We start from the raw sequence: 26,400 nt of genomic DNA, 5'->3' as shown, positions 1-26,400 counted from the left end.
ACAGCGGCAAGGAAACTATAAAGAAAGGGAAGGGTCGGCCGAACAGAGTGTCCACATTTTAGCATTGACGCGCTAGAGACGTAATGACCCTTCCTTCTTTTATAGTTTCCTTGGACAGCGGCGGTAGCAGGAGACAGTCATGCGTGTTTGCTTTGATTACGTCATACTAACTAGAAGCAACATTATTGTAGTAATATATTGGCCTTTCCTTGATCAATGCTCATTCAGTTTGCCATAAGATCAGACAGCCAATATTGTAACATAGCCTATAATAGTAATATATGATGAATTGAAAATGGGGGACCCTGATGTAAACAAGACTAAAGTATTTCTCTGGTCTGCATCCCCTTAACAATTGTGTGTATTGAGCTGTACTGTGTTGATTGATTGAATTGATTGAATTAATTGATTGAAAACTTTATTAACAGAATGCAGAATGGGTACAGTACAGCTCAATACATACAATTGTTAAGGGGATGCAGACCAGAGAAAGACTTTCGTCTTGTTTACATCAGGGTCCCCCATTTTCAATTCATTATAACATATATGACATACACGACATACAGATAGACAGTACTGCTACATCTATACATTTATGAACTACCAGATTTGCAAATACAGTACTGTTTGTGATACAAAGAGTCCAGAAAAGAGTTTGACGTAGAAACTGTACTGTACCCATTCTGCAATCTGTTAATACAAATTTCAATCAATCAATAATGATGTAACCCACTGTAATGTATGACCATAAAGGATTGCTGTCCCTATCAATTGTATAAAGTAGCATTTTTCTTTTCAAAAAATATATATATTTTAAACTCAGTTTAATCACCTGTAAATTATATATTACCATTGCGCTTTACTGTTACATTCGCACTCTGGTTGGATGCCAAATTTATTTTCGCTATACTGTACTTGTGCTCTATAATGACAATTAATTTGAATCTAATTAATCTAATCAAAACACCCAACTGGTCTAAATCATGCAATTTGTGTCCTTAGAATTCAGAAATTATTTTATCTATTAGTAAAGGTTATCTATTAGAAAAGAATATATTTGCCCTCAGTCGTCAGTTGCTACTGCAATTGTTGTACAGTAAAGTCGTCACCGTGGCAATGGAATACAGTTGACCCTATAGCAGCCCTGAAGAAAACCGCTTAGTGAAAAGCCTCAAAGAAGCCTTAACTTCATGACTCAGACAGTGTTTGTGTTGAGTTCTCTTTGTAAAGCATGTGTCGGTGGGGCTGCCAGACTGTCGACACGGTAAGTCATATTCACGAAGGAAATAGGATTAAAGGTGCTGTACGTGGTATTCTCTTTTGTTAAAATGAGCGGTCTACATGTTGAAATAATAGCTCTACATTCCGACAGCCATCACTCATATAGAATGTCTGGTCAGTAACATGGGTCTCTCAGTCCCTCCTGCTCTGCAGTAAACACAAAATAAATTGTCTGCTATCCTGTTCTCACTTTATCCAATCAGGAGAGAGAACTACAGGGCGGCTGGGTGGCGCAGTGGACATTGCGCTCATCACCAAGGCAAGAGACACCGGTCTCGAATCCAGCTGTCAGCGTTGCCTCCGGCTTGGACCGGCCATCATACTGACTCAATTGGCAAAGTCAGCGGGAGGGGAGTCGATGGGTGGTAATCTGGTCGTTGTAAACAGCGACTCCTACAGGTCAGTCAGGGCGCCTGCACAGCAAAGACAGGAGATGGCGGGGGCAGTGTGAGCCTCCCACACGTTACACCTCGCCAATGAGAGTCCGCGCTGGCAGGTGAAAAGAAGTGACTGGCTGCCTCCACATGTATCGGAGGGGACATGTGATGGGCTTCTATCCTCCCTACGACCGGCCAGTGGGGGGCACATGCGAGCAACGATCAGGACAGGACAGGGAGAATTGGCACGAGAGGAAAATTGGGATGGGAGAAAAGTCACAGAAAAAAAAGGAGAAAAAGTAGGTAAAAAAAAGGACAGAGAACTCCACACTGAAATGGTCCGACAAAAATAAGAAAGAAAAACTAGTTTTAAGCAAATATGTGCTTTAAACAAGTTAAATAATTGGCAAATGCAGTAAATCAGCAAATCTGTCTTGGCAATATTTCTTGAAATAAGTCAAAATATCTAGGATTCTCTCTCCTGATTGGATAAAGTGGGAAGGGGAAAAAATCTGTTTACTGCAGAGCAGAGGGACAGAGAGACCCATGTTACTGACCAAACACTCGATATCAGTGATGACTATCAGAACGTAGAGCTATTCAACACAAAGAAATAACACTTCCAGCATCTTTAAACTGATTTGAGGGCATAACAAGTGCTTCATGTTTAACCATGTACCACTCAGACCTACATGTGGTGTGGGACTCGCTACTGTGCTCAGTGTCTCAGAGGGGACTTCACTGGCCACATGACGTCTTCAGTGAAGAGCAGAATATGTTTACAGGTTAGTGCACAACCGATTTGCTCCATACCTAGGTTACAACTAATGCAGTATGTTTGCAATAAACTCATTTGCGTCAAAATGTCACCTAAAGTTTGGTCAAACATATCGACAGCCAACACCTGGTAATGGAAAGTTTAGCTTGACATTTTCCACAAAAGTTAATCATAAAAATTTATCCGTACCGAACTGTTTCACTGTGTGTGTACCGTACCGTACGGCTGTGTAGTGTACCAAACAAATACAACAGTATGTTAACCACTAACAACCGCCCACTGGGGGCAGTTTTTTTTCACAATCTAATATAATTATTATTATAATACTTTTTTTTTTTTTTTTTTTTTAACAAGTCGATTATAAATTTCAATATAGAATATTCGTTGACAGCCCTACACGTTTATTCGTTATTAGTTACTGCACACTACATCACCCCTGAGTGGAACATGGAAAACCAAACTTTCCCCCACTGTACCGAAAACCCGTACCGAACCGTGACTTCAAAACCGAGGTACGTACCGTACCGTGGTTTTTGTGTACCGTTACACCCCTAATATAGAGTGATTAGAATCTGATGTGTGTTTTTCTGAATGCACGCTGTTGGCCAACAGGACAGATGTCAAGGTGTCCGGGTGGAATTCATCCCACAGCAGTCGAAAAGCACCTCTGACAAAACACCAAAGAGCCAAAAACCCACATCTGCCACAGAGAAGAGCAAGAAGAAGAAGAAACCAAAACCACAGAAGAAGGGGAAAAAGAGAAAATAAAGTAATTCTATTCTAGTCAAAGTGATCTATGAATCCATAATTTCCCCAACGGTAAATTAAAATGCATAATTTATTTTGTTTGGTTTAAATGACCCACACATGTATTAATCAGGCAGCCTGGAAATCACAATTTCCTTTTTTTTTTTCTCTTTGAAGCAAAATGTTAAACGTCTGAACCAACTGGCTTCAGCATTGCCACCATTCACACGACATTATAAAACAAACAATAACTTAACTATTAACACCGGGTAATACTATAGACGATGGAGACTTGTGACTAGAACGAGGGACACGAGGGGAGAAGGCTGTGGGGAAGCGGAGAGGTATGGTACGTTACAAGGCCACATGCTAGCATGGTAGTAGTAACAATACACAACCCGACACCAAGACAACTTCAATACAGGAGTGTTCTCAGGTCAAACTGTTTTCTCGTTTTGCATGTATAAATGTTACTCTCCGTAGAAAAGTGTTTTAAGTTTGAAGTGCAGTTGTTCTGTCCGTTCCTCCTCTATGTGGCGGGGATCTGCGGGAGGCCGAACTCATCCACCAGCACGCCGTCCTGAAACAGACGAGGAAGAACGTGGTAATTGTCCAAATTAAGTTGTGTACATTTGAGGCACAAGTGGAACTCAACTCTTTAACAAGTAGCGAGGGATGCTAAGTAAGTAGGGTTGGGCATCGTTTGGATTTGAACGATTCCGGTTCCGATTCTCCATTTCGAGTCCTGTTCTAAGCAGGTCAAAACAGGTCACAGCTTTTTTTTTTTTTTTTAACTTATTTTCTTTTTATAATATTCACATTGTCAGTTGACTTGATACAGTTTAATTTGGTTGCTGTACTGTAACTAGGGTATTAATTAACAAAGTAATTTTTTATTTTTTAGAATAGAAATTAAGAATCGAAATGCAAATATGTTACTTCCGGTTCCAGAACAGGAAGTTAGGAACCGGTTCCTATTAGAACCGGTTATCGGTGCCCAACCCTAATGCTAAGATACAGATACTGAGATTTCAGGCTAATACCAAGCTATGTAAGGAGACATTGGTATTGGAGAATTTCCCCAACACTATCTGATAAGCGTGAGCAGCGTGTAACATATCAGTGAGCGAAGAGACTTGATTTTCTACATTTTGGCACAACAGACATCTTTCTACCGGAGGGGAATGGATTATAATCTTAACCTTTTTTGTTCAATGACCCCAAATTAATGTTTATAGTTCAGTAAAAGGAACAGATCTTATCAGTATTGGCTGAACAAGTAAAAGGTGCCATCAGTGCCATCAGCTTTAATTCCGACAACAACACAATGTCAGATCCACTATCACTACCATTATCACCATCACTGTCACTATCATTATCACTGTCACTACCACTATTACTGTCACTATCACTACCATTATCACCATCACTATCGTTATCACTGTCACTACCACTATCACTACAACCATTACTGTCACCAACACCATTACTGTCACTACCACTATCTTTATCACTACCACTATCATTATCACTATCCTTATCACCCTCACTATTACTATCATTATCACCCTCACTATTACTATCCTTATCACCCTCACTACCACTATCCTTATCACCCTCACTACCACTATCATTATCACCCTCACTATTGCTATCACCCTCACTATTGCTATCACCCTCACTACCACTATCATTATCACTATCCTTATCACCCTCACTACCATTATCACTATCCTTATCACCCTCACTACCACTATCATTATCACCCTCACTATTACTATCACCCTCACTACCACTATCATTATCACTATCCTTATCACCCTCACTACCATTATCACTATCCTTATCACCCTCACTACCACTATCATTATCACCCTCACTATTACTATCACCCTCACTACCACTATCATTATCACTATCCTTATCACCCTCACTACCACTATCATTATCACTCTCACTATCACTACTACTATCATTATCACTATCCTCATCACTACGACCGTCACCTTGTTTGTCTTGCTGTCGCTGGGTATTCCCTCAGGGATAGCGGGGGCAGACGAGGCCTCGTCCAGGTAGGTGCTGTCGTCGTCCAGCAGCAGCTCATCTCCCAAGGCGTCCAGCTCTGAAAACACATGGTACCGTCCATAACCCGTCTAGACCACATAACTAGGGATGCTCGATATTGGCTTTTTTACCGATACTGATATACCGATATTGATATTAACCGATACCGATATATGCAGGGTTTCCCCCCCAAAAAAACAGAATAATTTCAGGTAATTAATATTACATATCTCTTGTTGTGGAATTAACACAACATTATGCATACTTTTGACAATAAATAAAATCAGAATTTGTTCTTACTTGCTTTTCCTGGGTGAATAAAGGTTATAGAAATGTAAAAAAAAACGATGATAACCGATACCGATATTTTCCGATATCACATTTTAATGCCAACATCGGCAGAAAATTTCAGTAGGCCAATAATATCGGATATCCCTACACATAACCCATCTAGACCACATAACCCATCTAGACCACATAGCCCATCTAGACCACATAACCCATCTAGACCACATAGCCCATCTAGACCACATAGCCCATCTAGACCACATAGCCCATCTAGACAAGCACATAGCCCATCTAGACCACATAACCCATCTAGACCACATAGCCCATCTAGACCACATAGCCCATCTAGACCACATAACCCATCTAGACCACATAGCCCATCTAGACCACATAACCCATCTAGACCACATAGCCCATCTAGACCACATAGCCCATCTAGACCACATAGCCCATCTAGACCACATAGCCCATCTAGACCACATAACCCATCTAGACCACATAGCCCATCTAGACCACATAGCCCATCTAGACCACATAGCCCATCTAGACCACATAACCCATCTAGACCACATAAGCCAACTAGTGTGACATCAGGTGTGACATTACATACCTGCTTCCAGGTCGTCATCATCTATCTCAGGTGTGACATCAGGTGTGACATTACATACCTGCTTCCAGGTCGTCATCATCTATCTCCGGTGTGACATCAGGTGTGACATTACATACCTGCTTCCAGGTCGTCATCATCTATCTCCGGCGTGCCGTAGCTGCGGCTCAGAGCCTCTTGTACTTCACTAGCGTCTTCCATCATATCCTCGAGTTGATCCTGTAGGTCCTGGGAACGAAGAGACATACAACTATTATTATTATTATTATTCCCTGTCCATCTTTAAAGTAAGGCAACACCACAAAACAACAGCAATGTCCTAAATTCATACCTCAATCTGATCAATTTACTAGAGGCTAAAACAGTAATTGAATACGTCAATCTGATCATTTGCTAGAGCTTGACACAGTAAATTCATACCACAATCCGATAATTTACTAGAGCTCGACACAGTGAATATATAAATATAAAAAAGTAAATACCTCAATCTGATCAATCTTCACATCTTTGTAAGCTCTTTTCATTTCCTTTGCACCGATCTTCATGGCCTCCACCTGTGAACAGAAAACACATTCCAGGAAGGAGCTCCATGTTGTGGTAAACGAACGAGAAAAGTAGTGTATCAAGATTCAAGATTCAGTTTTATTTGTCACATACATACACGAGACATGCAGTGAAATGTAGGTGGCTAAGCCCGCCTCGATGTGCAAAAATACAAATAATAAAATAGAATAGTCATGATAAAAAAGTTATACGAATAAAATACAATGCTAAGCGTAAGAAATAAAGGTAATGAGTAATATATACAGTAATATACAAATATACAGTTGGACTATTCTTTTTAAAGTGACCTTTTTTGTAGTGTATTTGTACTGTATGTGGGGTGTCTCAGAGAGTGTAAGGCCGTGTTCACATCTGAAAGTCTGCGGATAGTCCGGACTTTCTGGTGGACCAAATGTGAAAATCATACATTGTTTGATTTTGGTTTGCGTTCACACTGCCCTTTTTGGGGCGAACCTAATTTGTAAACAAAGGACATGCAGTCGCCAAGTCGTTCCATCTATTGGACAGATCAGTCGCCCAGGTCATTCATTCTATTGGACAGGGAAAATCCCACCTGCATCCTTGTAGTGAATATTTTGACAGCTCAACCATATGGAGCCACACCGCCGTTTTGCGATTGCCTTCATGGCTGTCATTGTTTTGTTATGGTGTGCCTGCCAAATACGAGCAGTAGAGGCAGAGACCACAGAGTATGAGGAAGCAAGACGTGGGATCGATGTAGCGTTGCTACACATCATTCAGAGGAGACGTCGCAGAGATTACAGGTGGGTGCTGTGGTTGGGCCGGATTCAAAGCACTCAAAGCAGCCTTCTGCTGCTCTTGCATAGCCTTGAAGCGGCGGTTTTCAGCTCCGTGTTGCATTTTCATAAAATGTTCCCAGTCAGCACTGTCCTGCTCCTACGTTTCTGATCTGCAACATCCATTTCTTCCCGCTGCCTCTTTAATTCTACCAGATATTCTTGAAGCCCACTGTCACCCCGATCTGACTTTCCCTTTCTTTTGTGGGATTGGGCAAGAGGGTTCCCCCACGTCTGTCCTCAACTCATTGCTGTCTTTTTCTATTTGCTAGCTATGTCCTATGCATTAATGTTGATGTGAGATACAGTACATGTGTAAGCTAATGTGTTCTATATTATTATTGAGGCTGACGTTATTAGGTGGAGTTGCGCTCTCTTTTGGGGAACTATGAGCGAACTTGGGTTGCGCGCCAGCTGTCACTTGGCGCCTGTTACTCATTTGCTCTAGATTAGGTACTATATAAAGTTCAATCGCGTTCACACCAACAGCTAACCACTTTGAAACGGACAGAGTCGCAACTTTTCAAGAGGACCATGGTTCGGCTGTTTGGTCCTCACAATAGTTTGGTTTGTGTTCACACCTCTACAAACGAAACGGACTATTGATTTAAAATTTTAAAGGGACCATGGTTCACTTAAAACGGACCAAACAGGGTAGGTGTGAACGTGCCCTAAGTGTGTGTGTGTATCTGCACCAAGCATGTGTTGTGGTTAACGTTCACCACCAGGGGGAGCTGAACCAGACTGATCCAAATGGACAGACTGGACACTGGCATGAAAATAACCATAAAACAAATGTCTATTCTGAAGTTCAATATGGCTGATAAAATGTACAAGATTCCTTATTGATCCCCTTGGGGAAATGCGGTGTATGGGGGAGGGGAGGTACAGGTATGGGCAGGGTAATAGTAGAAAGACTAGCAATAAAACTAGATCTGAATATAAAGATATGAGAAAGATAAACAGTGTAAACAAAGGTGCAGATGAGGGTCTGTATGCCCTATCGGTTATATTATACAAGTTACAATAAATATAGGCAATAAAGAATTTGAATCTGAATATATACTATGAGTAAAAGTATAACAAGGCACAGACTGTGTGTGAGAGAGTGTGTGTGTGTCTGTATGTGTCAGTGTGTGTGTGTCTGTCTGTATGTGTCAGTGTGTGTGTATATGCGAGTGTGTGTGTGTATGCGAGTGTGAGTGTGTGTGTGTATGTGAGTGTGTGTGTGTACGTGTCAGTGTGTGTGTGTGTATATGTGATTGAGTGAGTGAGTGTGTGTGTGTGTCTGTATGTGTCAGTGTGTGTGTATATGCGAGTGTGTGTATGTGAGTGTGAGTGAGTGAGTGAGTGAGTGAGTGAGTGAGTGAGTGAGTGAGTGAGTGAGTGAGTGAGTGAGTGAGTGAGTGAGTGAGTGAGTGAGTGAGTGCGTGCGTGCGTGAGTGAGTGAGTGAGTGAGTGAGTGAGTGAGTGAGTGAGTGAGTGAGTGAGTGAGTGAGTGAGTGAGTGCGTGCGACTCTTACTGTTGTCTTGGTGTCCTTCAGTGACTGGATGGTGTAGTTTGCCTGCTCCATGTTAAAAGACTGCTGAGCAAGCTGATCTCTTTGACCCTCATACCTGCAACAGGATACAAGGGGTCATATACCAACTACCAAGTGTTTCTGAGCACATCTGAAGAGCTTTGTTTCAGAATGAAATGTGTAGTATGTGAGAAAGTGACATTTTGAATGGTAAATGGTGCATTTATATAACAGCTTTTATCCAAAGCGCTTTACAATTTTGTTCCTCACATTTCACCCATTCATTCACACATCGACAGCAGAGGCGACCATGCAAGGTGCCGACCTGCTCATCGAGTGCAATTAGGGGTTAAGTGTCTTGCTCATGGACACTTGGACACGCTGCCCCCGGGAGGAGCCGGAACCTTCCGATTACTAGATGACCGTTCCGTTCTACCTCCTCAGCCACACATTTCACAAGATGATTACTTGCCTTGAAAGTGTACTCCGTGATAACACAGCCAATATTAACGAATACACCGAAACGGTGATTGACTATGTCTGTACTCAGGTAGAAGTAATAATCCCCACCACCAAAATTAATATCTACCCAAACCAAAAGCCCTGGGTAGACAAATCCGTCCGTGAGGCTCTGAAAGTGCGCACATCAGCATACAACACCGGGCTGGTGACAGGCAACATGGAAGAACACAAGATGGCAAGATACAACGTCAGGAGAGCAGTAATAGAGGCAAAACGGCGTTACAGGGATAAAGTTGAACTTCAGTTTGAACAGGCTGACTCTAGAGGCATGTGGCAGGGCCTCAGAACAATGACAGACTACAAAGGAACCCCCCTCAAACTGAACAGTGACATCTCCTTAGCAAATGATCTCAACTCCTTCTATGCGAGGTTTGAGGCTGTGAATAACAACACCAGCCTACAAACCACGGCAATGGGGGGGGGGGGGGTCTGCTGATGGAGACTCAGTGTTCAGGGTAACAGAGCATGAGGTGAGACGGATCTTTAAAAAAGTGGATATCAGGAAGGCAGCAGGACCGGACGGCATCCCCGGCCGCGTCCTAAAAGTCTGTGCCGACCAACTGGCCCCGGTATTCACTGACATCTTCAACCTGTCCTTGGAACAGGCCGTCATCCCCACCTGTCTGAAGAAGTCCACCATCATCCCTGTACCCAAAAAATCTACGCCCGCTTGCCTCAACGACTACCGCCCTGTAGCCCTCACCTCCATAGCCATGAAGTGCTTTGAGAAGCTAGTGAAGGGCTACATCTGTTCCTCCCTCCCCATCAACCTGGACCCTCTGCAATTTGCATATCGCCCCAACAGGTCCACGGAGGACGCCATAGCCCATGTGCTGCACACAGCAGCATCACATCTGGACAAGAGGAAGGGGAACTATGTGAGAATGCTGTTCATCGACTACAGCTCAGCATTCAATACCATAGTCCCCTCCAAACTCATAGCCAAGCTCAGGGACCTGGGCTTGAACTATGACCTGTGCCAGTGGGTCCTGGACTTCCTGACGGGCAGACCCCAGGTGGTAAGAGCCGGCAACTGCACCTCCTCATCCATCACGCTCAACATAGGGGCCCCCCAGGGCTGTGTTCTGAGCCCCCTCCTCTACTCCCTGTACACACATGACTGCGTAGCACAGCGGAACAACAACACCATCATCAAATTTGCTGATGACACAGTAGTGGTGGGCCTGATCTCTGCCAACGACGAAAGGGCCTACCTGGAAGAGGTAGAGAACCTGTCACAGTGGTGTCAGGAGAACTGCCTCTCCCTGAACGTCAGCAAAACAAAAGAGATGATTGTGGACTTCAGGAGGTCGGGGGTCAAGGACTACAGCCCCCTCAGCATCGACGGGGCACCAGTTGAGAGAGTGAACAGTTTCAAGTACCTCGGAGCCCACATATCCGAGGACTTGACATGGACCACACACATTGACAGTGTTGTGAAGAAGGCACGACAACGCCTCTACTTCCTCAGGCGCCTAAGGAAGTTCCAAGTCAGTCAGAAGATCCTTAGGAACTTCTACTCATGTACAATAGAGAGCATCCTGACCGGCAACATCACCTCCTGGTTTGGGAATAGCACTGCACAAGACCGTAGCAGACTACAAAGAGTGACACGTTCAGCCGAACGCACAATTAGAGGGGGGCTTCCCACCCTCCAGAACATTTACAACAAGCGGTGCAAGGGGAAGGCTAAGAGAATTATTAAGGACTCGAGCCACCCGAACAACTGCCTCTTTGAACTGCTGCCGTCAGGCAAGCGATACCGGAGTCTTATGGCGAGCACAGAAAGACTCAGAAGGAGCTTCTATCCCCAGGCCATCAGGCTGCTAAACGAACAATAATCGCTAAACGAACAATAATCACTATGCAACAACCATCAAATGCACACAGCACACACACCCACACGCACACACACACTCACTCAAACAAACAACACACTGCAGCACCCACTCTCCACACTTTAGATCACACAAACACACTTACACTTTATATTTATTGATAAAGGATTTGCACTACAACTCGTACACCTACTGTGAATTGTACCTAAACTGCACCTCGTCCATTTATGCCTTGCACTATATAGTATTGTATATTAGTACACTGCACAGTATTGTATATTGTATGGTAACTACGTCTACGAACACTGTACATATGTCTAAACTGAACACTGTGACCTCTTTTTTTTTTCTTCTAATTTTTACTATGTTTTTATTTCATACTTATCTTGTCATGCACAGTCTCTGGAGCGCAACAGTAAGAAGCATTTTGTACAAAAGTATTCTGTACTTCTGTATGACAACTATTAAAGAAACTTGAAACTTGAAACTTGAAAGAGTGACTCATAGTGGACTGAATCACACACCAGACTGAATCACACACCAGACTGAGGCCATGTCCTCACGTATATGGATCTTTTGCCAAACGCACATTTTATTCCACGATTGGGCCTCTCATCCACACGTAAAGGGTGTTTTCAGAGACATAAACGGAGACTTTCTTAAACGCATTTTAAAGTGAAGATTTTCCAAAATATCCGTTCAGTGGATCCGTGCAGCCACTGTAAACGCATAGTCTAGATAAACGATGACGCCACAGCTCACTACGCATGCTCAGACTGTTGTTCCATCCATGGCAATACAATAGGCGCCCGTAGCCTTGAAGCGCATAGAGGCAATAAGATGGACAGCGCCTGGTGCTGAAATGACAGACAGAAATAGCATGTAGTTTCTTCCCCCTCGAATGTATATATTTTCTCTTATTGATCTCTGCCTCTTAAGCAGTACTGTATATTTGTATATCTTGTATATCATTCATGAATGTCTAGATGTAACAGCTACTGTATACTCCAGTGCCGACAGATTCGGCCATCAGACGCTGCTTGCGTGTAATAGGGATGTATCTGTTATTTAGTTATACTGGACATTTTCGTTTACATAAGTAGATTTTTCGTTTCTGTTTATTTATTAAGTTAATATAAACCGCGTTTCGAACGTTTTTGAGGTTGTTAAACACATGCTTTTGATTTATTTAAGTGGTGAGTGGCGTTTTTTTTCATCCGCTTATTTCTTGAGAGATATCATACAATGTCATGTTGAGACCTTGAGATCACAATATCGCGATTCCGAAACAAAATAAGGCAAGGCATTATCACAAACTGTAGCAAAGATATTTAATGTTTTGCTAAACATGTCTAGTTTTGCGCCCTGCTTCAGTTAAAAGCCAAATTGCATTCTAAATTCAGTTAATAGACTCGAGACAGAAGAGGTCTGCACCTGATGCGCTCTGATGTTGCGGATAGTTGAGGATGTTGGCATCACGCGTGAGTGGTCCCAGAATGACCTAATAATAACTTAACATTATTAGTTGAATAGTTACTGTACAGGAATTACAGGAATCATTTGAATATGTGAGTTACGTGAATATAGCTTGCCCATGGACACAGACATTCATACGCATTAACAGCTCCGTATTCTAATACATACAGTAACGTCAAATAAGATATTTCTCTAATATATATCAGACCGACTATGTCCTAACAGAGAAACTACCACCACCTAAAACATCCTTATTACACCTTGTTTTATCCAATTATAGGCAGTAGCGCTTTGAAGTAATAATAACTTCGGTGGACAGCGCCTGGGTGCTGAAATGTCATTCAAACTATCCTTACTTATATATGCGACGTGAAAGGTACAATGCAATTAATGAATGTTGTAATTAGTATATATATAGTTTGTGATAAGGACTCGCCATATTTAGTTTCAGAATCCGTTGAATACATTGACATTGTATCTCTCCGTCGCCCAGTGCGCAGAAGTAAAGCATTAAATCGTGACATATCTAGATTGGTTGTTTCCTCTGGACTGCATCTAATCCACCGCTATATCTATCTATTTATTATCTACTGTATGTATGTCAATATAGCCAATGGAAATGCTAGGAATGGTGAAGTGGGCTGGGTGAACCAATGGACAATTCCTATCATTTCTCTGTCGTCCTGACCGCTCATACCACCATGGTATTTGGGATATCGCTTATCGCCACCTGCTGGCTTGCATGCTTGTTGGAGCAATTCATATGCGTTTATGTGTTTGTGTCTGGATGGAGTTTTTTTTTTTAACACTGTGGTGTGGACAGGGATTTTATTTTAAACAGAGCCTGAGAATATCCGTTTGGCAAAAGATCCATATACGTGAGGACATGGCCTGAATCACACACCAGACTGAATCACACACCAGACTGAATCACACACCAGACTGGCTACTATGAGACATTTTCTCTAGAAAATAGATGGCTCAAGTTTATCAGGATAAGATCATTTGTATTATTTTTTTAATATTCAGTCAGGAGTTTCAGCTATTATATATATATATGTGTATGTGTATATGTGTAATATATATATATATATATTAATATATAAATCTATATATGGTAGGGGTGTAAAGGTACACATATCCGTACCGAACCGAACCGTTTCAGTGTGTACCGTACCGTACCAAACGGCTGTGTAGTGTACCGAACGAATACAACGGTATGTTAACCACTAACGACCGCCCACTGTTTTTTTCACAATCTAATATAATTATTATTATATTTTCATTTTTTTTTTACAAGTCGATTATTAATTTCAATATAGAATATTCGTTGACAAGTACAATTAGGTACTGCACACTACATCACCCCTGAGTGGAACATGGAAAGCCAAACATTCCCCCACTGTACCGAAAACCCGTACCAAAGCTTGACTTCAAAACCGAGGTACGTACCGTTACCGTGGTTTTTGTGTACCGCTACACCCCTAATATATGGTAAATATTCATATATATATATGGTAAATATTAATATATATCTTGTACTCACATTCTCTTCTGCTTCAGGACTCTCATTGCCTTCTGTTTCACCATATTCTACACATGAGAAGAATGAATGAATGAAAGGGTTGCGTTTTGCCAAAGTGACTAAATAATCAGGTCTAAACAATGCAGTAGCCGGCTGAGTGGCGAGGAGGTCATGGTGTCGGTACCTTCGAGGGACCGTCTCTCATTTTCTTCATCTGATCTTTGTACTTCATGAGCTCAGCGTCTAGTCGGGCCACCTTCTTGTCTATGGACTCCGTCCTGGCGTCCACCTGATGAGACATACAGTATTACATGTACAGTCAGGTCCACAAATGAGACGTACAGTCAGGTCCACAAATGAGACATACAGTCAGGTCCACAAATGAGACATACAGTCAGGTCCACAAATGAGACATACTGACATACAGTCAGGTCCACAAATGAGACGTACAGTCAGGTCCACAAATGAGACATACAGTCAGGTCCACAAATGAGACGTACAGTCAGGTCCACAAATGAGACATACAGTCAGGTCCACAAATGAGACATGTACAGTCAGGTCCACAAATGAGACATGTACAGTCAGGTCCACAAATGAGACATGTACAGTCAGGTCCACAAATGAGACAGTCAGGTCCACAAATGAGACATACAGTCAGGTCCACAAATGAGACATACAGTCACGTCCACAAATGAGACATACAGTCAGGTCCACAAATGTACAATTCACAAGTATTATAACAGTGTTCTTTATCACACTACAGTGTGCGAGCTACCGCTGTGAACAGATTAGATTAAATTCAAATGTAGTAATAAACAATGTACAGGTGATTAAACTGGGTATAAAAGATATACATGAGTACTACTGAGTAATAATAATAATCAGATGTATGTACACAGTTATAGTATTATGTACAGTGAACAAAAACACTATGGTAATAACTTAGTCATACTGGCCAGTGGCCAGCAGCGTAACTAGTAAAAGTATGTAAGGAGTGGGTGTGCGTGTGTGTGTTTGATTGATTGAAAACTTTATTAACAGATTGCAGAATGGGTACAATACAGTACAGCTCAATACACACAATTGTTAAGGGGATGCAGACCAGAGAAAGACTTTCATCTTGTTTACATCAGGGTCCCCCATTTTCAATTCATCAGGACATATATGACATACATGACATACAGATAGACAGTACTGCTACATCTATACATTTATGACATACCAGATTTGCAAATACAGTACTGTTTGTGATACAAAAAGAGTCAAGAAAAGGGAGTATATTTGACGTAAAAACTGTACATTGGAGGAGGTTGGGTGGGGTTGTGTGGGGGGGGTTGGGTACATTGGGATATTGACAACAATACTGGGTAATTTACATTGGAGGGGGTTGGGGGGGGGGGACACTGTACAAACAAGCAAAACTGTACATTGGAATATTGACAAAACCATACTAAGTAAATTACTGTACATTGGAGGGGGTAGGGTTAGGACATTTACATGGGCCAGTGTTGAATTGCAGTCTCCCGTAGGTGTCCCTTGAGAGTGGTTTTGAAAGTGGGTAGTGATTCACATTCCTTTACAGCTTTGGGTAGGGTGTTCCACATTGATGTGGCATAATTGCGAAACGTGTTTAGTCCCTTGTTTGAGCTGAATCTGGGTTTAACATGATTTGTGGAGCTCCCTCTGGTGTTGTGATCGTGGTATTCACTGACCTTTGGGAAGTATTTTGACATGTACATGGGTACCTTGGTCGTGTAGTGTATCTTGTAGACCAGGCCCATTGCAAGTTGCTGTACTCTGTAGTCTACTCTAAGCCATCCTAGGTTGTCAAAGTGGCCAGGGGTGAGGTGGGTTCTAGGAGTAAGGTCAAGCAGTAGTCTGACCAGTTTGTTTTGAGATGTTTGTAATTTTGTTTTTAGCGGCTTTGAGGTGCTTTGGTACCATGAGGTGCAAGCATAGTGTGTGTGTGTACGTGTACGTGTGTGTGTGTACGTGTGTGTAAATAATAATAATAATAATTTAGGACCTGCTCAGAGGTCATCAATCGGCACGCATGCGGTGCATGCATGCGATTCATCTCTGCGATTAACCCATGTGTGTGTGTGTGTGTGTGTTCGTTCGTCTTTTGCATGAAAGGCTTTCCATTCAAGTGCAGATGATGGTTCACACACGAAGCAGTTTCTCACAGTCCCAGCTAGGATTAACAAACACGATTAACATAAATAACTAGTGAGCTAGTTTGACCTGCTCTCTGACAGACCAAGATACAGTAGTTATCAGAGACAGTACTATATACCTGTATGTCATGTATGTCCCTCCCTATGCCATAAATGTCATGATGTCATGTATGTTGTGTATGTCATAAATGTCATTATGAATTGAAAATGGGGGACCCTGATGTAAACAAGACAACAGTATTTCTCTGGTCTGCATCCCCTTAACAATTGTGTGTATTGAGCCGTACTGTATTGTACCCATTCTGCAATCTGTTAAATAAAGTTTTAATTCAGACAGATGCTCACGGGATTCTTAGCTCGCTCATGTTAGACTTGTCTTGTTTTGTCCACGATGACTGCCCTGTTTTCGTGAGAGAGGCTGCTAGGTGTAGCTACCGTTAGGTCACCAGTAACGTGACTGAGATCATCAACAACAATGGATTAACGTTAACATTCAGGCGATACTCGATACTCACATTGCCTATGCAGTCCGACAGGTTCGGAGGAGGCGCCTGCGGCTTCCCCCGTCCAAATATTCGGTTCATTTTGAAAATGTGTAATGAGTCTGTAGCTTTTTAATATGTTACAAAATACCAAAACAAAAGAGCTCCCTATTGCTGCTAAAGACACCCGGAAGCAGTCCCTCGGACGCTGGCCGATCCTATTGGTTGACACGCACGACTGTTAGCCAATGATGTTTTAGACGCGACTGCCCTCGTGTGGCAATCAGCGGGACTGCAGCGGTCAATTAAAGCCTTTTGTCCCAAGACGAGTCCAATGAGATCTCAGTCTTTTGTTCCCCCGGTCCCCTTGTTGTGACAATGCGGCACCGTTTGGTGCGCTGGTGATAAGGTGTTATCAAATGGCTGATCTGGCTCCACCAACACTGGCGGTCCCCCGAGGATTTAGTGACAATAGGGTGTTGCCATGAGAACATGAGACCAAATGATACTTGTACTGAAGTGATTGTAGATTGATTGATTGATTGATTGATTGATTGATTGATTGATTGATTGAACATTTTATTAACAGATTGCAGAATGGGTACAATACAGTATAGCTCAATACACACAATTGTTAAGGGGATGCAGACCAGAGAAATACTTTAGTCTTGTTTACATCAGGGTCCCCCATTTTCAATTCATCATAACATAATTATATGAGATACATGACATACAGATAGACAGTTACTGCTACATCTATACATTTATGTGTAGACGGGTGGATTATCCCTACTTTATGAGAGTGGATATGAACTGTCACCAGGTAGTGGGAGCACAGCAGATCTGGGTCCGGCTGAGCCCCCGACTGTAGTGTAAGAGCATAGGCGGCGGGTGAGCTTGACATTAGGGAAGGCTATTATTAGAATGGACCTAGCGCAGAGCGTGCAAAATTTTACCTTTTTTTATTGGTTGCACGCAAATGATGCTGTCCAGGTTCTGATTTCATATACACACACACACTACTAGGCTACTACAGCGAGCCCCACTCATTTCATATAGTGCAAATTAAGTGTTCAAATGAAGGCATCCAATAATATATTAACCATTGTCTTACCTTAATGCAGATAAATGCGACGTTTCGTCTTGGTGAGAAAGACCGTTCACAACTTGAATCACAAGTTGCAATGAAGGGAACGTTTTTCGTAATTTAGATCTCATCATGCTTTGAAAACAATGTACATACAGTAGCTCTAAAAAGTTTCCACGATTTGATGAACTCAGACTCTCATCATGTCCTCTTAGAGCAAGCCCTTGTTTGCCAAGATAAAACAACATACAGCCTCAGGTGATCGGTAGTTATGCTCAGGGCCAGCCCGGTGCAGCTTCAAGTTTCAAGTTTCTAAATTACTTTGTTTATGTCTTGGAAAAATACCGTATATCCATTTTGCTTTTAGAAATTTGACTCAAAATAGTGCGCTGGTGTTCGCTACAAAGCGATCGGCGGGCTGAAATTCGGAACGCACTCGCAGATGTTTGCTTTACTCGGCCTGCGGGATCAGGATGATCATGTGAATGATGTGATTGGCTACATTATTTAACCTGAGCCTATGTGTGATTGGTTACTGCCTGTACCTGGAATGTTAAACGCTGCCACCGATTGACACCTTCGTCGTTGACACCTCGGCCAGCCGGCTGCAGCACAAGACACACACAATAGCCAGCAGCCTGCGCATATTATATACATTTCAAGATTCCCATCATAACGATTTGGGTAAGGCATAGCCTCGCCTAGCTTATATATACCCGCCGCTTATGTGTAAGAGTATTAGAATTGGGATTTAGCAGAGGGATGGATGGGGCCTAGGGTTTACTAACCTAGGGGTTCTACGCTGGTCCTTCTTGCCCTCCCAGGCGACCGTAGTATTTCCTCAAACACCCACACTACCCTTAATACGTCCCACACCCTCTCACACCCGGTGGCAGTGATGGTAAATAATATAATTTCTCCCCAAAGCAGTACCTTTCCTTGTTGACTGGTGAAGACCTGTACAGAGCACCTGCCCCAATTGCACATAGACCGTAGGGAAGAAGGGGTTAAGCAGTAATACACATTAACAGTAATTGACAGACACAAGTCAAGTCAAGTCAAGTCAGTTTTATTTGTATAGCACGTTTACAAATGGCTAACAGCCAAACCAAAGTGCTTCACAACATGATAAAAACACATACAATGCAATAAAAATACACTAGAAAAAGAGGTAGAGTACAGTACATATAGGAAAGCAAGGGCAAAGTGCAATAAAAGAGACAAGAAAATTTGATAAAAAGTGCAGAGTGACAGCTGACGTCATGTATAGATGCTGGGCTAGCTCTGGTCAAAGGCCAGGGAGAAGAGGTGTGTTTTGAGCAAGGATTTAAAAACCTCCAGGCTCTGGGCAGATCTTATAACACACAATGATCCCATTTCTACGCCTCTACTTTTATATAAAGCGGGCATGCATTCAATACACGGCACAATGCATGGCACTTGGATCTTACACTCCCGTAGGGAGAGAGAGAGTAATGGCGAGCTCCGCAAGCTATTCAATGGGGGAAATGATCAATATACCTTAGTGCTGTCTGCACAACTTAATCACACAACACATGTAACCAGAAAATTAAGTGGGCCCACAGTTGAAACAAAAAGCCTATCTAAGGCTGAGGTTAGACTAGTGTATTCCTGGCGTTTTTTTATACGTTTTTGACGACGTATCATGTCCTATCTACACAGAAACGCGTTTTTTGGCGTTTTTTTGTGGATACGGCTGAAACGCAAAATTGTGTTTGCGTTTGGAGATACGCAAAAAAAACGCCAGGAATACAGCGTGTAGTCGGCACGGAGCAGTTGTTGCGAAAACGCCCATGCGCAGTAGATACCATCTGCGTGCCCTTCCGGTGACAACAGAGTGTGTGTGTGTGTGTGTGGGACAGAGCTCCGTGTCCCAAATAGCTTCAGCTACCATGTGTTGTCAAGTTATTGTTATAAGGACCCCAGTCCAAGCTACAACAGTCTGCATTCCCTTAACAATTGTTTGTATTGAGCCGTATTGTATTGTACCCATATGCAATATGTTAAATAAAGTTTACATCCATTCATTCTGCTAGCATTACCGATAGCATGAGCAGCTGGCTAACGTGAGCTATCAGGATTCAGACCCTGTTAGCTCAGAGTTCCTCTTTCAACTTAACAAGCATTAAACAAAATGGCCCAGTCATCTATTCACCTTTGTTTAATACACACAGCGTTGTCGCTAATGTTATCTAACTACTGATAGCTCGCGATATCATCAGTTTCGTGCTGGCTAAGTAGCGTGAGCTAACGTTAGCTTCTAGCCACAATGCTATAGTTATAATGGCATACTCCATTGACGTTAGCATGCAGCTAACAATGCTACCGATCGTTTTTAGACTAAACTATCTGCTCTTGGTGGTCACTTGTGTTGATGTTAGTTTTGTTTCATCAACAAATGACAGGCAGAACACACAGTGAATGTATCCGTTTTGTTTATTGCACTTTTATTAGGCTTTGCTGAAAAAAGAATTGCTGCATTGAGTGAGCAAGCAAGATGGTGGCGCGGCATAGGCGCCTGCCTTATTGACATTTCTTTCCTGGAGCTTCCACCAGGAAGTGTATTGGCACATTCGTTCTGATTGGTTGAAATTGCCTTCATGTTTGCCACCTACTGCCACCTACTGCTTTGGCAGTGTACTACATCAGTGTGCTTGGCTGACAAAAACGAAAAAAAAACGAAAGTGTGACTCAGGCGCACGACGTCGCGGCGATACGCATAAGAAAACAATACGAAGATGATACGAAAGGTGTAACCTCTGCCTAAGCCGGCATTACCCAAAACAACAAACGTTGGGGCGCCCCTAGTCACTGCTGCACGTGCCAGCTCAAAGTATTTATTCTCTTCGCCCTTAGAGGGCATGCTCTCGAAAAGGAGAATGTTCGCCGATAATGTTCCAGAGCACTTGGAGCGCTAACAGTACCTGCTGTGAGTGTACCAACCAAGTGCTGGCCTGCTCTCGCAACGAATGTCTGTGACGTGAGGTGGCCGTCGAACGTGGTTGTCACCTGTGATAGCAAGGGGGCTGGCTGGGCTGACGTTATGCAGGCGAATAGCTGGACTGGTGGTCGGCTAGGAGAATGCTGGAGGCAGGTGCGGTCCAGCGACGTCTGCTGCTGTGTCCCCTGCGGAGCTGGGAGACGGTGGAGCGACGAGTGAGCTAACTGGGCTAACAGGCCTATACTTGAAGCTAAGCTGTGGTCAGTGCAACCCCCTAGTCTTTCGACTATACATTCCTAAACGCAGCGCGTGGAATATCCACAGTACAGTCCGGCAGTCGAACGTCTTCTTCTTGGTTCAAACGTACCCTAAGCACTATACTGGGAAGCTAAACTTTCGCATACAACGTTACTATCCCACCGCGTCACAGGACTCGTATTTCGCGTGTCTTTATTATCAGGAGCTCTTGGTCCACACGTCTGCTTGCTTCAATGGAAAAACGACGAAGAGGTTGTCTCGCTGTATGAGCTCCTCCTTCAGCCAGCCTCTTCCTCACCTGTTGTCACCAGCCCAACGTCGCACCAGCTCCCCCTGGCGACAGTCCAGCGCCATGTCCCACTACTGAATGTCAATGGTCCAGTTACACAGCATTATCACGAAAACAGTTAGAGCACAATGAATACAGTTAGACACATTGAATTACAGTTGGACATATTCACGTGTCTACATTTCCCCCTACTTTAAACTTGCCCAATGCAAGTTACACAACCCCCCCATTTAGTGGAGTTACTCAATTAGACGTTGCATACATTCACACAGTCCTTAGACCAACAATTTCGCACAACTTTTCACAATTAGCAAACACTGTTCACAGAACACACTCTTGAGCACATAGTCGTGACGATACCTGGCAGGTAACCGACCTCTAGTACTCCTCTGTGGCCGGAGTGGTCCGACCCCCCCCCTTTCAGACCCCGTGTCTGAATCGTCCGTTCCCACCGACAGGTTGTCGGCAGCGGCCTCGTCCTCCTGGACTACAAGCCGTTCGCCTGAATCGGCCTCCTCGACTCCATCTACGCCGTCCTCCCCTGGTGAGTCCGACCCCACCCCTTCCCCAGCGTCGGGCATGATCCCTGTGGCAACACGAGGGGACTGGGGTGGAGCAAATACTCTGGGACACGGTCCCCGAGGGCGATAAAGGGTGGGCCCATCATCGGACTCGGAAGAGCTCTGTGAATGTGCCTGAGTCCTCCGGGGGGCACGCCCTTCCCGGTCGGAATTGGGAAAGGTACAGGGCTTGAGCTGGTCCCGATGGACAGTCTTTTCCGGGCCCCCCTCTTCCGGCCTGACTGTGATGACAGGCGTCCCTTCGTGGTCTTGTGCAACCACCAGATAGGGGGTAGGTTCCCACTTGTCTTGGATCTTATTTCGACCTCTGGGTCGATGGTTCCTCGACAGAACCCGGTCTCCGGCCCTTACAAGCGCGCCTCTGGACTTCCGGTCCTAGATCCGTTTGCGTCTGTGAGACGCATGCTTAGCTGTGGCTCCCACGGCCTCTGCAGCGGTCTCCAGCCGCTCGCGGTGTCCCTGAACCCACTCGTCTAAGTCCTCCACGTCGCCGTCTACGGCGTCTTTGCCACCCAGTACGTCCCTGGGCATCCTTGCATCCCTCCCAAAGAGCAGGTAGAAGGGGGCGTACCCCGTGGAGGAGTGTACGTGGCAGTTGTACGTAAGCACCAGTTCGGGCAGGTGTTCCTTCCAGTCCCGCTTTTTGTCTGCGGGCAGGCTGCGCAACATGGCATGCATGGTCCGGTTAAATCTCTCGCACTGGCCGTTCCCCTGTGGGTGGTAGGGGGTAGTACGGCTCTTGGAGATCCCGTAAAGTCTACAGAGTTCCTTGATGACGCCAGATTCAAAGTTTCGACATTGGTCGGCGTGAAGTCGAGCGGGGCAGCCATAGTACACAAACCAATGCCGGATGTAAACAGTATATAAAATATAACTACCATAGTAATAGCTACATTATGCTACTACTAGATGTTTTGTTTGGTACAGTATTGATATCTGCTGCAATGCATGTTTTTTTCTTTCCAGATATAAATTTTTCTTTTGGATAGAACACATAACACTGTCTTGTCTGTCTCACGTCTTCTTTGTTGTGTTGTCTGCAGTGAGCGTCGCACAAACAGCTCTCGTAGCCCACGGCCCGTTCCTTTCATATCCCTTTCAAATCCCTGGGAATCCCCCAGTGCATCATTAGCCTCATGATCTATACCAGATCAGCACAGTCTTCCACGAGATGCAGAGATCTCCAGAGATCTCCAGAGATCTCCCTCAGGCAGGAGGAGAGATGTTCTGTATGGTTGTATACTGACTGAGGTGAGCTGGATGTTCTGTGTGTTGTGTACTGACTGAGGTGAGCTGGATGTTCTGTGTGGTTGTGTACTGACTGAGGTGAGCTGGATTTTCTGTGTGGTTGTGTACTGACTGAGGTGAGCTCTTCCTCACTGAAGACAATTACTGCATAGGTTTTCTTCAGTGCTGCTCCACAGTGGTACATATTGATTTACAAGCCAATTCTCTGCCTCCTCCCCTCTTACTTGTGTAATTATATGGTCCAGAAAAGTGTTCAGAGTTCTTTTTTACATTCTCAAAGTTTGCTCCTATTTAATTTTTTTTATCTTTTTGGCTGGCTTTCTGTATTTTTCACCCATCCCAATTTAGTCGTTATGCCAATTCCCTTCCTGGTCATTGCGTGCATTGCCCCACTGTCGGCCTGGGGAGGGTGTAGAACTACCACATGCCTCCTCCGATACATGTGGAGACGCCAGCCGCTTCTTTTCACCTGACAGTGAGGAGTTTCACTGGGGGAACGTAACGCGTGCAGAGGTTCATGCTATTTCCCCCAGATCCCCTCCCTGCTGAACAGGCGCCCGACCGACCAGTAGGAGTCGCAGTTTACAACGACCAGGACACATACCCCACCGGCTTCCCGGGACGACTGACCAAGCTGGAGGCACCGCTGACAGCTGGATTCGATCCCAGAATCTCTGCGGTGGTAGGAGAGTGCTTAGTCCACTGCGCTACCCAGTCACCCAAAGTTTGCTCCTATTGTCTGTTCCCAATGTTTGTACTGAAATGGGAAATAGAGCATTTAGTTATTCTGCTCCCTCGGCTTGGAACATGTTACAGAATGACCTGAAACTCTCTGGCTATGTGTAGAGGAGCCAAAGCTATTTAGGTTATTATATTATATGAATGTTTATAGGTTTATTTTTATAACCTTACATTGAAACGTCATTAGGAATATTGATTGGATTTAGATAAAGTCATTGAACCGGCTTATTTGTCATAATAGAACATTCTAGAACATTTGTGATGTCACAGTATGATGTCATAAAAATCAAACATTCTAGAACATTTGTGATGTCACAGTATGATGTCATAAGTAACCAAACATTCTAGAACATTTGTGTATCTATATTCAACAATTCTCTCAGAATTTGTTCAGAATCCTCTTAGGTGTTATAGGTGCCAGGAGTTTGGCCATATAGCTACCACGTGTAGGAAGGGGCAGAGGTGCGCTAGGTGTGGCGGGGAACATGACTATGCGAAGTGTGGAGAGGGAGTGAAGCCGATGTGCTGTAGCTGTGGTGGGGAGCATAGTGTAGCGTTTAGGGGGTGTGAGGTGATGAAGAAGGAGTTCGAGGTGATGAAGAAGGAGGTCGCGGTTCGGAGAGTGAGAAGGGAGGGTAAGTTATCGTATGCTGAGGCGGTTAGCAGGGTAGGACAGGGAAGCCAAGAAAGGGTGCAGGGGGTTGGAGAAGGGCATTTGGCAGAGAGGGTAGAGCAGGAGGATAGAGAGAGGGTAAGGGAGGAGAAATTTGGTATTGTGGCCTTCGTGGCAGGGGTAGTTAATGGTCTGGCAGAGGCTAAGGGTAGAACAGCTAGGGTAAAGATGATTGTTAGGGTAGCGGTTCAACATTTGGGAATGGAAGGTCTGAAATGGGAGAAGGTGGTTAGGGAATTGGATGAGGGGGCTGTGAGGGACCAAGAAGCCCAGAATAAGATCGCACGGGGCAAGGAGTGTCCCGCAAAGGGGGGCTCAGACAGGAAGTAGCAGCAATAGCTGCACTCCAATGGACAATGTAGGGGATGACGGGTTCCAGTAGACTGCGGGAAAAGAAGAAGAAGAGCCCATCAAAAGAATTGCGGAGGGCAGTAATACGCCACGATGCGTCTACACTGCCGGAAATTCAAAAGAAGAAGAAGAAGAAGAAGAAGAAGAAGAAGAAGAAGAGCTCAGAAATTGTATGAGTTAGGAGTTAGAGGGAGATTGTTTAATTGGATAAAGGATTTTCTATTAGACAGGACGATCCAAGTACGTGTGGGGGGGCAAACCTCAAAAGCTGTAAAAATAGAAAATGGCACCCCGCAAGGAAGCATGATTAGTCCGGTCCTCTTCGATGTTATGATTAATGACATTTTTGTGTTACGTTCTGGACACCGACTGAGGTCGGTGACCACCCACATTCCTGGCATATGTCACTGGGCTTGTCACCTGTCCTTTCCCTGTCAATTAGTGCTGTCACTTAGGGGTGGTTCCTGATTGGCTGTCACGGGGGTGTGTGTGGAATGTTGGTATTTGGTGTCTATGTAACCTACCTGTCTTCTGCTTGTTCATTGTCAGGTCTTCACTAATTGCGTTTGGGGAAAACGCGGACGGTTCAACTCTGGACCTCCAATAAGCTCCTATTTACCTTATTTCCTGCCTGTGCTATTTAGCATTTATCTCTCTTAGAAATTACTCTTGTGTTCTTACTATTAAAGTCGAACCTGTTCAAGAGTAAACCTCTCCGTCTCTGTGATTGCCTTCACCCATTGGAACTCACCTACCTCCATTCCTGACAGAAGACCTGACCATCAGAGTTCCATGGAGGCAATCATGGAGATGCTCCAGGCGCAGAGGGCGGCCCAGGAGCGGATGGAAGAACATCAACAGCTGGTCAGCGCCGAGTTAGTCCGACTCAACGGGATCGTCGGCTCATCCCAAGCGGTGGCGCAGTCGGCATTGGCCACAGCCCGACAAGCCCAAGAAGGAGTGGCTGGAGTTCAGTCGGCAACGGGAGAAGCAGCGGTCCACGCAGAGGAGAGTCGGGGGGTGTTCGGGGTCCAGGAACGGTCCCACGAGCCACGACTGCAGGCGCCCGCTCGCTATGATGGATCACCGGATGGATGTCGGGAATTCATCACCCAGTGTCTACTCGTTTTCCGGCTGCAACCACGATCATTTCCATCGGAGATAGCA

The 26,400-nt window shown here is 44.2% G+C and overlaps 1 protein-coding gene across 1 annotated transcript; it reads right to left on the bottom strand.

Moving 5' to 3' along the window:
* Positions 1-2,718: 2,718 nt before the first annotated feature.
* Positions 2,719-17,226, bottom strand: chmp5a (charged multivesicular body protein 5a). Its single transcript, XM_084327970.1, has 8 exons — positions 17,077-17,226; positions 14,569-14,673; positions 14,406-14,452; positions 9,027-9,120; positions 6,625-6,696; positions 6,262-6,370; positions 5,190-5,305; positions 2,719-3,763 (listed from the first exon to the last, which is right to left on the bottom strand). Exons 1-8 carry the CDS (start codon positions 17,143-17,145, stop codon positions 3,713-3,715), a joined length of 663 nt encoding a protein of 220 aa, XP_084184096.1. The 5' UTR covers positions 17,146-17,226; the 3' UTR covers positions 2,719-3,712.
* Between the last annotated feature and the right edge of the window lie 9,174 nt (positions 17,227-26,400).

This window comes from Notolepis coatsorum, assembly GCF_963971535.1.
Source record: "Notolepis coatsorum genome assembly, chromosome: 13".
In the NCBI taxonomy this organism is placed as follows: domain Eukaryota; kingdom Metazoa; phylum Chordata; class Actinopteri; order Aulopiformes; family Paralepididae; genus Notolepis; species Notolepis coatsorum.
The sequence above is the reverse complement of the archived record's forward strand: the minus strand, read 5'-3'. Positions and strand labels throughout refer to the sequence as shown.

Excerpts from the sequence above, each read along its gene's own strand:
- chmp5a (XM_084327970.1), bottom strand. The coding sequence starts at position 17,145 with ATGAACCGAATATTTGGACGGGGGAAGCCGCAGGCGCCTCCTCCGAAC. Across the intron at positions 14,674-17,076 it reads TGTCGGACTGCATAGGCAAT|GTGGACGCCAGGACGGAGTC; the intron begins GTGAGTATCGAG and ends ATGTCTCATCAG. Across the intron at positions 6,371-6,624 it reads TGAAGATTGATCAGATTGAG|GACCTACAGGATCAACTCGA; the intron begins GTATTTACTTTT and ends CTTCGTTCCCAG.